The sequence below is a fragment of the Nannospalax galili genome, unplaced genomic scaffold (assembly GCF_000622305.1).
Source record: "Nannospalax galili isolate Female #2095 unplaced genomic scaffold, S.galili_v1.0 scaffold1043, whole genome shotgun sequence".
NCBI classification, from domain to species: Eukaryota; Metazoa; Chordata; class Mammalia; order Rodentia; family Spalacidae; genus Nannospalax; species Nannospalax galili.
Genome location: NW_008349184.1, coordinates 1 through 15085, shown reverse-complemented (window position 1 = coordinate 15085; position 15085 = coordinate 1). Strand labels below are relative to the sequence as shown.

General features: G+C 55.0%; 1 protein-coding gene across 2 annotated transcripts; it reads left to right on the top strand.

Moving 5' to 3' along the window:
• Window positions 1–1441: 1441 nt before the first annotated feature.
• Window positions 1442–10026, top strand: Gli4 (GLI family zinc finger 4). 2 transcript variants are annotated; one of them, XM_008846529.3, is made up of 4 exons: window positions 1442–2766; window positions 3927–4086; window positions 5975–6070; window positions 6650–10026. In XM_008846529.3, exons 2-4 carry the CDS (start codon window positions 3963–3965, stop codon window positions 7552–7554), a joined length of 1125 nt encoding a protein of 374 aa, XP_008844751.1. In that variant the 5' UTR covers window positions 1442–2766; window positions 3927–3962; the 3' UTR covers window positions 7555–10026. The 2 variants fall into 2 exon arrangements, with proteins under 2 accessions (XP_008844751.1, XP_017656968.1); XM_017801479.2 differs by lacking the exon at window positions 1442–2766 and having other exon boundaries at window positions 3355–4086.
• The last annotated feature ends 5059 nt before the right edge of the window (window positions 10027–15085 follow it).

The following is a 15085-nucleotide window of genomic DNA, read 5'->3' as shown; positions in this document are numbered from 1 at the left end:
TGTAGACAAGAATGCCTATGTGCCACTTACCTATTGGCTCTCAGCATCAGCCTGCACCTTCTAGAACCCTGTGTTCTGGGAACCTTCGTGTTTGCATTCCTGCTGCTTCCTCAAGAAGTGGAGTGTCCTCTCCTTGACCCAAACCCTCTGGGACTCATGTTTGTGTGTAATGGTGACTCCCAGCTGACACCCAGGTGAAGCTGTTGCCCTGCATCTGGGCCTCCAGAGGGTCCCTGGCACCTCTGAACCAGCAGTATCCAGTCTGGCCACACTTCATCTCAGCCATATCAGTGGTCTGGTGTCCTGGTGCTGGAGCCTCTTTCCATTGTCCTGGCTTGTCCTGATGCTGTACATGCTGTGTAGGATGTGTGTATCCTCCCTCCTGGGCTATGCTTCTCTGAGAGCATAGTCATAACCTCTTATGCTGTGGCAGATACTGTCCCCAGTCTGGTGTTCCCTACCACTGTTTGTATTTACAGTCAAACTTGCCAAATTCGTTCAACTGTGACCTTTGTGTAATGCCGTCAGTGTTGTGGGCATTGGGATAGACAAGTGACTTCGCTGTCTGCTTCCGTGTCCCCTCTATTCCGTGGACACACAGCTCGTCTCCACAGCCTTCTGGCTACCACCAGTTTTGAGACCAGACCCTGCTTACTGCTGCGGGTGTTTTCTCATGAAGTAAATGTCTATTTCCAGCCTGTTTACTGTGCTCTGTTGGGCTCTGCAATTTGGGGGCACATTCAAGATTCCCCCACGGAAGCTACAAGCTTCTTCCACAGGAGACCGTGAACTGCAGGACTAGGGTCCCAAATACTCACTGCCTCTTGGGGTGCTTCTGTTAACCAGGCTCATGACAGTCTAATCCGCACTTGAAAAAAGTAGTCACTGTTGTGCGATGAGAGGGACCCCTCTGTAGCAACAAGATGTCCTCAGATACTGGGATACCAAGTTAGGGTTTGGCTAGTTGCTCAGTGCCTGTAGTTAGGACCCTGAGGAAGGGAGGCCTGAGAAGGACCAGGGTCATCCTCCACTTAGGGCAGTCGTTCTCATCAAGGGGTGATCCTGCCAGGGACACTTGGTGATTTGAGTTGGAGGATCTGGTGCTTCCAAACCCAACAGCATACAGGTCAGTTCCACCCTAGGAGTTTTCGAGCCCCCAGAGTGCTGATACAATGTTACCCAGGAAGCCAGGGCCTGAGTAGATCTGGAAGCAGCAGAACAAGAGGAGCCCTTCTCCTTATCCACTCTCCTCAGTGCCAGGACAAACTGGAAATGCAAGCTGAAGTCCCATCTCAAAAAAGGTTGGGGAGGCTGGGCGTGGTGGCGCGCACGCCTTTAATCCCAGCACTCGGGAGGCAGATCTCTGTGAGTTCAAGGCCAGCCTGGTCTACATAGTGAGTTCCAGGACAGCTGGGGCTACAGGGAGACCCTGCCTCAAAAAGACCAAAAAAAGAAAAAGGTGGGGGAAGCTGGATGTGTAGTAAGTGGTAGAGTGCTTACTTAGCACACCCGAGGCCCTGGGTTCCAGGTTCCATCCCCAGCATTAAAAAAAAAAAAAAGGAATCTCCCTCCCCTAGTCAGACCTCTGTGGCTCCTAGTACACAGAATGAAATCCAAGCTCCTGATAATGGCTTTAGGACTGTTGGGGCTAACCCTTGCCTGGCTTGTTCCTTCTCCCCTGGTTTACCACATCCCAGCCTGCCTGCTCACTCAGGCCCAATTATTGGTGTTAGTCTTCCCCACACCTCAGGACCTTTGCACACACTCATCCTGTTTTCAGTACTCTTACCTCAGGCCTCTGGGCCTCCTCTCCTCCCATTCCCCTCCTCCCTCTGTGCCTCCTCTCCCTGTCCCCTCCTGCCTCCCAGTGTGTCCTGGGAAGGGCTCTCAGCACCTCCCACCTTGTACTCAAGGATTGTGAGGTTGACTAGTCCTCCTGCCTGGGGAAGCTTCGAAGGTTCTGTGGTCATGGATGAGACCGGAGCACTAGAGATGATGCCGACCTATGCTAGTGGTGCACTGTGGACCGCTCTGCTGAGCACCTCATTTCTAACAGGAACCCAGCAGAGGCCTTTTCCACCCCCAATCTAAAGAGATTAAAACCAAGCACCAGGCTTGGAAGTTCTGGGTCAAAACCTGAGTGTGAAGACCGGGGGTCCCCAGGCTGTCTAGACGGAAACTCCTCCCTAGCTTAAGAGAAACCAGCTGGCCACACCAGAGGAGCCTCAGTAGACTAGGCTTGCAGTTGGTACAGAAACGATATCGGAGATATTAAATGAGTGACTCTGGCAAAGCCTTTCGTCACCCCGGAAGTTGGGGGGCGCTCCCCGACTGATCACACGGATCCCTTCTCCCTCCAGCCCTGAGAACCAGCCGGGCTGAGAATCCACCCGAGTCTCGGAAGTGAGGCCCTGCGGCCAACCGCGGCTCCCCGTGTCCTGACGGCGACGCCGGTGCCCAGAACCGTGCGCATGCTACAATTCTTGCAGCTGCAAGAAGGACACGCCCCAAAGTCTGCAAGACGCAGTGCATCCAGCTGCAGCCAGGCGTCTAGATGATGGCTTCGTCCCCGGGTCTGGGCGCTGGGTGGAGCCAGTTCAACAGCCGCCTAGACATCCGAGTGACCACCCTCCGAGACTCCGGCGCAGCAGCCCTGAGCGAGCTCACGCAGGCCACCGAGGCGCGGTCCTCCGGCGCCTAGAGCGTCCCGGAAGAGGGGGCGGGGCACTTCCGGCCGGACTTGGGCGGCTGCCTCGGGCTCGCAAGGTGAGTGGGCGCGGCTCTCCGGGTGGGTAGCAGCTCGGTGCAGCAGCCCCGACTTGGGTAGGAGCCCAGGCCTCCCGGAGTGGGGAACCGCCGCAGGTCCGCGCCCCCCGGGGCCTGTGACGTCCGGGTCGCCCCGGTGCTGCTGCCCCTTGCCCGGGTGCGCTTCCTGTGTCGATTCTCCCCACGCCACCCGGCGCTCTGGGCTCAGTCGGTTCCTGGCAAACCAAGTTAGGGAAAAGCGGCTTCCCACCTTTTTCCTCGGGTCAGGGTTTGCTGTGGCTCGGGCCCACGGCGCATGCACCAAATAACCAAGGATGACCTTGGGCCTCTGATCTGCCTGCACCCCCTGAGTGCTGAGGTGACAGGCATCACCACCACACCCAGTTTTTCCGGTGCTGGCGGTGGAACCAAGGCCACACCCGCGCTAAGACCATTCCATCAACTACATAGGAAATGGTTTTTTTTTTTTTTTTTTTTTTTTTTTTTTTTTTGGTCTTTTTGAGACAGGGTTTCCCTGTAGCTCCCCAGCTGTACTGGAACTTGCTATGTAGACCAGGCTGGCCTTGAACTCACAGAGATTCGCCTGCCTCTGCCTCCCGAGTGCTGGGACTCCAGGCGTGCACCACCACGCCCGGCTAGGAAACGAGCTTTTGACATCCGCCCTCCAAATGGGTGGTGCTGTGGGAACTCTGGACTGAGGCTGCATCCTCAGGCTCTGCAGGGCCTGAGAAGAGAGCTCTCCCTCCGGAAGTGTATCCCCTCTGGTTTTCAGAAGCCTTTAAGATTTAGAGCTTCAGCAAGCTTGGGTGTGCCTTCATACTCAGAGCCAGAGCCCCAGCTGTGGTCCAAGAGTGTTTTCTAGAGGAATCGGCGTGCTTTGCTCTGTGCAGGAGACTGTGTTGGGAAGAACATTCAGGATCTTTTGCTGAAAAAGGCTTTGCGGTAGTCTTTGACTTGCTGTCCTGCTGCCAGGTCTGATAAGGGTTTCTCACTGAGTAAGCATGCAGGCCCCTCCTACCACGGGCCCCAGGACTGCCTTCCTGGAAGCCTTACCTTGCTCAGCAGAGCAGCCTCTGTGTTGCACAGCACTGCTCAGATGGTGCTCCTTCCCTAACAGCCTTCTCTAATCCCCTAGTCTGCCTTGGTTTTCATTTCCCCAGGTCCTGGTACACACACCTTGAGCAGATCTCTGAAAAATGGCAGGCTTAGGGGATCATGAGGCGTCCACTCCTGCCCTGTCTCCCGTCATCCTCTCATCACCAAGGACACCCGAAGACCAGCACCATGTAGCACAGCTTCACCTCCACAGGCACCCACACGGTACTTGCTCTCACCCTACCTCACCCTGTGAGCCCTGTCTGACCTGCCTTCCAGCCAGCTACTGCAGCTCATTCAGCACTAAGCTCTGGACAGAGCTCAAAGAATGTTGGCTGTCCACAATGGTTGGGCCATGCTCTGACTCCCTAGGAAACAGCCTCCGGGCATGTTCCTTCCTCAACATAGAATGAAGAGTGGCCAGAGAATGGGCCCAGTGTCAGCAGAGACGGTCCGTCTCTGGTAGTGTCCCAGGCCAGGAAGAGAGCCAGCGTTCTTGCCTGCCTGATTCTGGTGTGCTAGCCTAATGACCTGTAGGGACAGAGCTGCCAGCCTCACTTCACCCTGAGAAGTTTCCTGGCAAGGTCAAGGCACAAGGAGAGGGGGGGGGACCCTGGCCTCCACTGGACACTCCCAACCCCCCAGTCTCAGAGGCCAGGCTTTGTCCCTGAATCATGTAGAATACCTTCCTGTTCATGAGCTGGCCAGTGAGGACCAGGTCCATGCAGAAACTAGTTCTTGGTGGGGGCCTGGCATTCTAATGGCTAGCGCAATGAAGCTGAGGTTTGTGAAGAACATCTGTGCTCTGTGCCAAGCCCTCTCTAATGATGTCAAAGCCCAGCCACAATTTACAAATAGAAACTCAGTACAGAAGGCCCACACGTCATTAGGAAATCACAGGCGTCAGCCCAAGGCCAGGTAGGAGCCCCAAACTCTTTCCTCTTTGCTGCCTAGCTTCAGGACCCCTCTGCCTATCCCCAGAAGAAGACCAGGACAGGCTCTTAGAGCACTCTGCTGTGGTCCTAGTGAGTGTGTGAACCATGGGGACATTAAAGAGCAAAATGGGTTCTGGGCTGTGTTGTGGCTGCTGGTGGTGCTTGCTTTTACCAAGTTGCGATGGAGCCTGGGAAGGCCCTGAGGAGCTGGAGGAAGACGAGGTAATGGCCATCGCCTCCTTGTCCAGATCAACAGGTGATGGGCGATCTCTGTGCCTGCTTCCCAGCCACTAGCAAGGGTTGGACCATGTCTCAGAACCAAGCTCAGCCATTCTGCTTCAGGAATGCTCTAGCACCCACTGTTCTCTTTTTTTAGTTTGATTTTGGTTTTGTTGAGATAGGGTATCAGTGTTGCCCAGGATGGCCTTGAACTTGAGATCCTTCTGCCTTAGCCTCCTGAGTCACTGGGATTAGGAGCATGTATCACTACTTGAGGTTCATTCCACAGATACCAAGTTTCTGAAACCTACCCCAAGTTCCTCTGCCGGCTAGGGGCAAGCCAGGACCTCTTAGAGCCTTGAGCTCCCCGGGAGGCCCATCTAGGACACATGGGTTCCAGCAACCTACAGAACCACTGGACACAGGGAAAAGTGTAACCCAAGGGTGCAGGAGGATCCCTGTGATAGGGTCCTGCAGAAAAGGCTCCAGATCACAGCCTAGCCCAGCGTGGCCAACCCTTTTAGAGCATGAGGCCAGGATGGACTGTTGGGGACAAAACAGTCTTTCTTCTAGGACTGCTCTGACCCTGCAGACACAGATCAGGAGCATGGCTGGTCCTGGAATTCTGGGAACCCAGAGGCTGGGGCCTGTGGTAGATGTAGTGCTGTGTACAGTGAGCCGTGATGGGTGGAAAGCAGGCCATGCTTACAGAGCTGAAAGGGTATGAGTTCCCAAAGCCAGGGCCTCGGGAAAGCTTTCTGGATGGGGATACCAGCACGGTGGCACATGGGATTGATCTGTTCTTGATCATAGGGAGGTGCTGGGCAGGTGGGGTTGCTGTATGTCAGGATCTTGGCCTCAGAGCCTTGGAATCCTACTCTTAAGTCTGGAGAGGAGGGAAGGGGCAGGGATACTGCCCTCTAGAGGGTAGGACATGAGCCTTAGTCTCCTGCTCCCAGGCTCCCCCTGTTCCAGCCCTGAGGTGCCTTCCCAAGCAGCAGACCTGGACCTCCAAGACATAGAGGAAGTGAAGGTCTGTGGAGATGCCTGGCCTGGTGAGTGAACAGCCCTCATCCTGCTCCAGGGAGCCTTGGAAGCTCCCAAATAAACACAGTACCAAGCTTTTCCATGGATCTGCTTAAGGACCAGGGCCTGAGCCATCCTGCCTGGGATTATGCTGGATGGCAGCTGCCAGTTTTGTCTGCCACCAGAGGCTGGGTGAGCAGGGGGTTGGCTATGGTGCCATCACTTAGGTCTCATCACTTAGTCTTGATACTTGATGGTTGTGCGCTAAGACCAGTCGTGTAGTGTCCGTGTGGTGTCCTGTGTTGTGTTGTGTGTCCACCCCCCTCCCCCCTCAGCCTGCAGGACCACTTTCTCAAGCTCTCAGAGTTCCAGGGCCTTTCTAGCCCTTAGCAACAATCTAGAGCTTTCTCCTCCCAGCTAAGAGGGGGCACTACAGGTCTCACTAACCACCCGTGAAGCCCCAGCACAGGCCCCAGCTGTTCCCCACACCCACCCTCCACTACCCAGCCCCGCCCTCAGAGTCCCCAGTCAGGCCTGCCCTGGGCTCAGCTCCTAGAATGCTGCAGTAGGGACTGAGGCTGGGAGCCATCTGCCATTTCTTCCTTCAGACTCCGAGTGGGAACCCGAGCGGACTCCAGCCTCTCCCAGCCCCCGCAGTCCTGGAGACCGACTGGCCTCAGACGGAAGGGCACTGAGGAGCCTCTTGAAGAATCTTCCCAGCATACCCAAATGTGGGGACAGCTTTGGCCAGGAGCATAGCTTGGAGCCGTTGACAGGCCTGCCCCCGGGGACCATGCCTGGCGCCCAGAGAAGAGATGCCTGGTGCGTGGTGCTTCTGCCGCAAGGGGCCGCGGCGGCCGAGGGCGGCCCCACGAGGGCTGCCGAGCTGGGCCGGGGCTTGGGTCGAGGCTGCAGGGGCGCCAGGCCGCATCGCTGCGAGGCCTGCGGCCAGAGCTTCAAGTACAGGTCCCTGCTGCTCAAGCACCAGCGCATCCACACCGGGGAGAAGCCCTACGCCTGCCACGAGTGCGGCAAACGTTTCCGTGGCTGGTCAGGCTTCATCCAGCACCACCGCATCCACACGGGCGAGAAGCCCTACGAGTGCGGCCAGTGTGGCCGCGCCTTCAGCCACAGCTCGCACTTCACACAGCACGTGCGGACCCACAGTGGCGAGAAGCCCTACGCGTGCGGCGAGTGTGGCCAGGCCTTCAGCCAGAGCTCCAACCTGGTGCGCCACCGGCGGCTGCACACAGGGGAGAAGCCCTATGCCTGCAGCCAGTGCGGCAAGGCCTTCATCTGGAGCTCCGTGCTCATCGAGCACCAGCGGATCCACACGGGCGAGAAGCCCTACGACTGCGCCGACTGTGGCAAGGCCTTTCGAGGCCGCTCGCACTTCTTCCGGCACCTACAGACCCACACGGGCGAGAAGCCCTTCGCCTGCGGCACCTGTGCCAAAGCCTTTGGCCAGAGCTCCCAGCTCATCCAGCACCAGAGGGTGCACGTCCGCGAATAGCATACACCCCAAAAGAGTTCTGGATCAAACGAGCGCCTGTTCCTGCTGAGCAAGGCAGGGCTGCTTTACAGGACGCACAGCAGGATAGGTTCTGCGTCTGGTGCCTCAGGGGAAGCTTCCAGAGAGTCCCTGAGGCTGGAGTTGAAGCCAAGAGCTACTCTAACCTGTCCAGATCCTGCCAAGGAGTGGCCAGATCTGTCTAGAGCCCGAATACCATGGATGGAAACCCAGAGGTTCCCGTATTCCTGCAGGCCAAGGGGTCTGCCACCCATCCCGGGCGTGGAGCTGTGCCGTTGGGAGTCCCTCACGTAGGTGTCTGGTGCTTCTAAATGTAGAATGTTCTCTACCAAGCACCAGCTCTGTTGGCTTTCTTGCTGCTCCATAAAGGAGACTGCCGGGCAGGTAGGCTTCAGTGAGGAGCCTCTTGTCAGGCACTCTCCCTGTCCAGCCGTGTGAGCAGCCCTGGGAGAGGAAGGCTGGCACTAATGGGGGTGGGGGAGGAGCCTGTCCGGCCAGCCCCTTCAGGACAGCTGGGGAACTCCTTGACCCTTCTGAAGCTGTGCACTCCAAGAATGACTGTCCCATTGGACTTGTCCAGAGCCCCTGGCTGCCACCCATGGTCCCTGTGGGTCCTTACAAGGTCACTAATCCTGTCAAATCAGGTGACCTGCTTTGTACCTTGTTAGTCTCTAGCAAGTCTTCCAGAGAAGAGCTGAAGACCTTAAGATGACCAGGCCCTGCTGAAACAGATCTAATCTGGAGCTCCAGCCTGGGCTCAGGGCCCCATGCTGCCCCGTCGGGAAGACCCTGTCAAAGTCCCACCCTGCATCAGAATATCAGATGAGAGCCAGTCTAGGAGTGAGACCTGACATCAGGCACTCACTTTCCCCTCCCCTCAGAAATGTGTGAGAGCAGTGTGAGGTCCTGTGGGCCCTGGGACCTGCCTCTGCCCAGGGGCGTCAGCTCATCGCAGGATAGCTTGTTCACACATCCTGGAGTCCAGGAAGTGATCTACTGGTGACTTGCAGAGCAGGCCTGTTGTGCCTACCTGGACTTCCCAGCATCCACTGCCCTTGCCATCACTGAGCCCTGGGGGACATGAGTATGACCTGCCCCTGCCTGCGTCCACACACCTGGGTGCAGCACCACCCGAGGGTCCATAGCGAGAGAGCATCTCTTGGTCCACATCGTCACTGACCTATGTTGACTTTGCCTTCAGCCTCTCCTTCAGAGGGACCAGGGTCTCGGTAAGGACCAGCAGTCTCTAGGAGCCCAGATTTGTGAAATGGTTGAGAGCAGGGGTTGTCTCAGTCCAACACGCGCCTCTGGAAGACGGGGAGCACAGACTTGTGCCATGCAGTGCAGGTTGGAGGGTGACAAGTGTTGAGTGTTTTACACTGCCTGTGGTCTCTGAAAAGACTAATGGAATGACTGCAGCCCAGGAAGGATGGGTTGAGTGTGTCACAGTCTTTGAAGGGCCAGGAAAAGGGGTGCATGTGAGTTACAGAACCAGAAAGTGACCATTTGTTTGCCTGCACCATTCTACATTTGTCCCCAAAGGAAAAGAAAGGCTCTAGAGTAGCCATCGGAAACTGTCTTCTGAGGCAACTTCCAGAAGGCCACAAAGTTCCCACAAAACTCTGAGACAGATAAATTCAGGCCTGCAGAGTGTAATTCACTGGGGACTTACTGACGAGCATAGTCTGGGGGTCAAGGCTGATGGGTCCCCACCAGTCCATCCACAGAGGATATATTTGCAGCTTAGGACAAGAGCCACCCTCCTGACTGGAATATACCTGGTTTCTCTCACCACAAACAACATCCCAAGTCAGGCGCCTGCCAGGCTCTCCTGGGTCAACTCTGGCTGGACTCCTGTTTCCTCCCAACCACCTGCAGAGATCCCTGATGCCTAAAATGGGCTCTTGTCTCTCTAGCCTTCCAAGTTCCTCCTTGCGACCTCCAGGGTGTCTTGGCTCCACCCCTCTGTCCCTCCAGCACCTCGACACTGGGTCTGCAGCAGTGCACAGCCTCCTGCCATCTAGACCCACCAGAGCACCACAACCACAGAGGGTCACTGAGCATGGCCGAGAGCGTCCTGGAAATTAGGGGGCGGGCAGGGCGAAGCCCACCAAGGACCCAAGGCTCTGCGCTCCCGGGTTTGCCCTGGTGGACCTGGGCCACCACCACGACATGCACATCCAGGTGGCCCTCCTGTTTGGTTCTACACGTTGCCTGGCCTAGTGAGGACATCAGCCTTTACCTTGCACACTAGCCTTGGGACAGCCATTGCTCAGTCCAAGCTTGTGACATAGGCGTGTGTGGATGCCACAAGTCCAGTGTCTCCCCTGTCACTTTCCATTTTATTTTCACTAATTTCATGTGTGTGATTGTTTTGCCTTCATGTATGTAAGTGTACCTGTGCCCTTCAGAGGTCAGAAGAGGACTTGGGATCCCCTGGAAATGGAGTTAAGGACGGTTGTTAGTCACCATGTGGCTGTTGGGCACTGAACTCAGGTCCTCTCCAAGAGCAGCCAGTGCCCTTAACCACTGAGCAATCTCTCCAGCCCCTACAAAAACAAAAAAACAAGTAAAAAAGTTTAAAGACACTAAGTACCTACAGGCTGGAGGGCAGTGCCCAAATGGGACCCCACGCTGCAGGGGTACCTCCAGCACTGTGTGGAGAAGGACTAACAGGAATAAACTGCCTCTGGAAGACTTCGTGTCTGTGCCGTTGCCTAGCACACTGGAGGACAGTGGAGTCTCAGGAACTGTAGGTGTCCCTAAGGAAAAGGACACCAGAGGGGACCTGTGCCCACCCAGCTTCTAGCCATGTCTCCACTCAGCGGTCGACAGCAAAGCTAGAGTCACAGAGGTTTGAAAACCACTTCCTATAGACAAACAAGTCCATCAGACAAAGAATCGTCTGTGGGCTGGAGAGCCGGCGCAGCCATTAAAGGCTCAGGCTCACAGACTTGTCTGTGACTTGAAGGAAACGGTGCAGGAGACAAAATGTGAAGAACTTCACTAAAGAAAGAAGCACCAGCTCTGGTGGTCACACACGTATCCCCAGCTACTCAGGAAGCAGAGGCAAGACGGTCAGTTAGTTCAGAAGTGTGAGGCCAGCCTGAGTGGCAGGGACCCTTCCCCCAAAACAAGACTGCAGAGATTGAGAACCCTTATCACTGTGTTGCGCAGGTTGGTCTTGACCTGTGTCCCAATCTCCCTGCCTCAGCCTCCTGATTCCAGAATCAGAGCTTTTCATCACTAGCCCAGCCCAGTTTTGTTTTTTGAGACTGGGTGTCCCTGTAGCCCCACCTGGCCTGGAACTTACAGAGATCAGCCTGCCTCTGCCTCTCAGGTGCTGGGATTAAAGATGTGTGCCACCACAGCCAGAAACCCTGATTTTGTCTGCACCCTGAACCTACTTGAAGATTCTTGACTAGAGAGAGACAAGACACTAAATGGTATTATTTCCCAAGGAGTACAAACTCCAGCTCTGTCTTCAAAACACCCCACACCATGAGCACACAGCTTTGGTCTCCAGGAGCCTAAAAGGCCCTGTCCTCTGCCCTGAGCTCTCCTGCTCAGCCACATCCCACCAGCAGTCCTCGGCTGGGTCAAACCACTGGGCCTAAAGGATAGGGACCACACTCCAGTGGAGTTTCCACGTTAGTCCACAAGCCTGAAGTCAATCCATTTCTCTAACTGTGTAGGAGGGAAGGCCGTCTTGTCCACCTCCAGTGAGGTCAAACTTGCCTGGATCTAGCTCCCTCCCCAGGACTGCACCCCTCAGCTGAAGCCTTCACTCAGCCCACCCGTGGTTTCCTTTTCTGCAGGCCTACTGTGTATCCAAGCATAGTAAGACCCTGAGGGTAATGGAAGCAGCAGGTTCACATGTATGGGTCAGCAAGGCCCAGAGCAACTGTGGGGAGGCAGATCCTGTCTACTCCGTCCTCTAATTGCAGCAGTGGTGCAGAACCTCAGCCATCGTGAGAGTATCCTGGACCTGGAGGGCCACCAACAGCCACCACACTGTACTGGGGTCCTCTGGGCTAGCCAGGGGTCATGAGTGGGAGGCTAGGCCTTCAGCTGCAGTTATGGAGTACAAGTACAGACCCCAGGGAGGGCATTCAAGCCCAAGAGCAGACAGCTGCAGGGACAGCGAGCCAACAGGGTGCTGAAAGGAAGGCCAGGCCCACAGAGGACTCAGAAGCCCAAGACGCAGGACAAGACCTGGAAGAGTACAAGGCAGGAGAACTGAGGCAGGAGGAAGGATGAACTGAAAGCTATGGAGGAGGCCAGGGGACAGCTTAGTTGTAAACTGTGCTTACCATGTGTGAGGGCCTGGGTGAGGTAGAACTGAGAACTAGCCACTGGGTACTGTGACAAGGAGCATACGTAACCTTGTGTGGAAGGCTGTGTGTGGAGCTCAGACCCCTGGGGGTGGGGGGCTCAAAGAAGTGCTGACGACTCCCCAGGGACCTCAGCCACTCCACCAGTTTCTGCTCTTTCCTCTTGAGGAGCCTCAGCCTGAGGGCTGGAACCGGCTGATGGGGAGGTCAGGACATGCATACTGCAGGCTCTATCAGGACCTTTGTTCTAGGTCACAACAAAAAAACACTTGCCACAAACATTCTATTATAGAAAGCTCTCCAATACTGCTGAATAGTGAGATTTAAAAAAAAAAAAAAAAAACTTCCAGCAGGAGTCAGAATTCAAAGTTTTCACCTGCCCTGTCAAAGGCCCTGGCAAACCTCTCCCTCTGGGTCTAGATCTACACCTCTGGGTGTAGATCTTCTCTACAGGCACCCCGAACCTTACACCTGTGAGGGAATCACATCAGTTCCAAATCCTGCCCTAAAGGCCAAGGTGTGGGAAGAGGACAGCAGCCTCTACACAGCAACAAGATAGAGACTTCTGTGTTCTCCAGACCTGCTGCCCTGGGCACCCCAGTCAATGGCACCCCCTCTCCAGGTATCAAGACACACCTGCTATTGCTCAGGTGTCTGGCCACCTCCCACTCCCAGTGGGCAGTCCAAGCACCCCTGTGACTTAGTGCCCCAGGGCACTACCAGCCCCAGCCATCACAAAGCTGAGAGAAAAGAGGACCAAGACAGAGGACTCAGCATCAGGGACATCCAGGCAGGTGATCCCTGTCACAGGAAGAAGTTGTGCCTACCAGAGTGATGGGCACAGGATGGGACTGAACTGGGGCCTCCTGGAACCCTCCAAGTCACATGCACAGGGACCTCAGGCCTACTCACCAGGCAATACTGATCCTGGGATCCAGATAGTTGAGCTTGGCGGTGTCCAGGGCCACTAGCTTGTTCTCCCTATCGGTGGCCTGTACTCGAAGTCAAAGTCGGGTCAGTTGCTCTTCCAGCCTGAGCAGCCGCCCTGTGGGAAAAGGGTGTGTCCATGTCTGCCTGCTGTCTGCCTGGCCTGCTTCATGGGCCTGAGCAGCCCACTCTCTGCTGCTCCTCAACCCCACCTGGCCTTCCCTCCTGCACATGGCCTGCCATCCTCTCCAGGCACCTGAGCAATGAGATAAGTGCAGTCAAGCTCAAAGCCCGAGGGGGGCTGGAGAGATGGCTCAGTGGTAAAAAGCAGGGACTGCTCTTGCAGAGGACCCAGATTCAAATGCCAGCACCCACATGGTGGCTAACAACCGTCCATAACTCTAGTTCCAAGGAATCTGACACTTTCTTCCGACCTCTGTGGGCATTGTATGACATAGGTGCACTTACACACATGCAGGCAATACACTCATAAAAAATAAAAATGTTTAAAAAATTAAAATAAGCTAGGCGTGCTGGCACATGCCTTTAATCCCAGCCCTCAGGAGGCAGAGTTCCAGGCCTGCTGGAGCTACAGGGAGACCATGTCTCAAAAAGACCAAATAAATAAATACATAAATTAAGTAAATAATAAATAAAATGAATTTTTAAAAAAGATCAAAGGCCAAGCCTTGGGGCCACAGGGAGGCGCTGTCGCCACTGGTGGAGGGAGCTGCTCAATGCCAACAAGCGGAGGGTGCAAGGCTAAGAACAGGCACCACAGACATATGCAGATGATACTTGAGAAGATCAGACCTTACTCCTATCTTTTTAAAGAAAACCATTTTTTCAAAAGAAGTGTTCCTAGCCGAGCACTCGGGAGGCAGAGGCAGGTGGATCTCTGTGAGTTCAAGGCCAGCCTGGTGTACATAGTGAGTTCCAGGACAGCTGGGGCTACAGGGAGACCCTGTCTAAAAAGACCAAAAAAAAAAAAAAAAAAAAAAAAAAAAAAAAAAAGAAGTGTTCCTTTGCCCTCTGCCTTACCTGCCCATGGCAATCTGCTGACAGCCACGACACCCTGTGGTACTGTGAACCCTGCAAAAGGCTGGGACAGCCCGATGCTCTTGAGGCAGAAGGCTTGGGCCACCTGCTCAGTGAGCCACAGTCCAGCACTGACAGTCACTGTCAGGAGTGTAAGGAAAAAGGCTGGGAGGCTGGGTGTGAGCAGAGGCCCCACACAGAAAGGCCAGAAGGCTGGGTGTGAGCAGAGGGCCCACACAGGAAGGCCAGGAGGCTGGGTGTGAGCAGAGGGCCCACACAGGAAGGCCGGGAGGCTGGGTGTGAGCAGAAGGCCCACACAGAAAGGCCGGGAGGCTGGGTGTGAGCAGAGGCCCGCCATAGGCAGAAGGGAAGTAAAGCTTCGTACCCCACAGAGCAATTCTGGAGGTGCAGGGGATGTTTCACAGCAGCTCCTCTTTGACAGTCGTGCTCCTCACTGAATGCCCTCTGGTCTAACTGACATCTCTTCCTCACCCACAGCATGCCACTGTAAAAAGACAGTTCTGCACCTTGAGAGGCTTGTCACAAAGAAAAACTTTCATCCCCTAAGAACCATAGTCATCATAAGTCAGGAATGAGCAGGAATATCCCAGAAGCACAAAGGAGGATGGGAAAGGCATGGATAGATGGACACCAAAAGCCACATCACTGACCCCCAGAAAGACACAGCCCACCCAAATTGAATAACGCTACAAAGACACAGCCCACCCAAGAAGAAACAGGAAACCTGGACAGATGTATATCAAGCAAAGAGACCAAACTGGTTACTAAAAATTTCTCCCAAAATAAAACCCAGGCCCAGAAGGCATCGCCATTGCATCCCACCACACACACAGAACCAGCGACAGGTCTCAAATACAAAATGGGGAGAACACCTCCCAATTCATGTTCTGAGGTGGCATTGCTCTGAGCAAACCAGACAAAGGCAGCCCAGAAAGGCAACCCTCTGGGTAAATACACGAAACCTCCAAAGGAACGGAAACCATATCCAGTGAGCAATAAAGGCTACTCCATACAGCCATGGAGGAATCACCCTGGGAATGCAGGGAGGGCTTCATGTCTATAATCAGTCTGAAAAGACAAAACCCACAGTCAGCTCAGCAGAAAAAGTGTTTTGACAAACCCAGCTCCCATCATGACTGTAAGACCCAGAGATCCCCCTCATTCAACCCCTCCCGACACCACACTGATTGCTC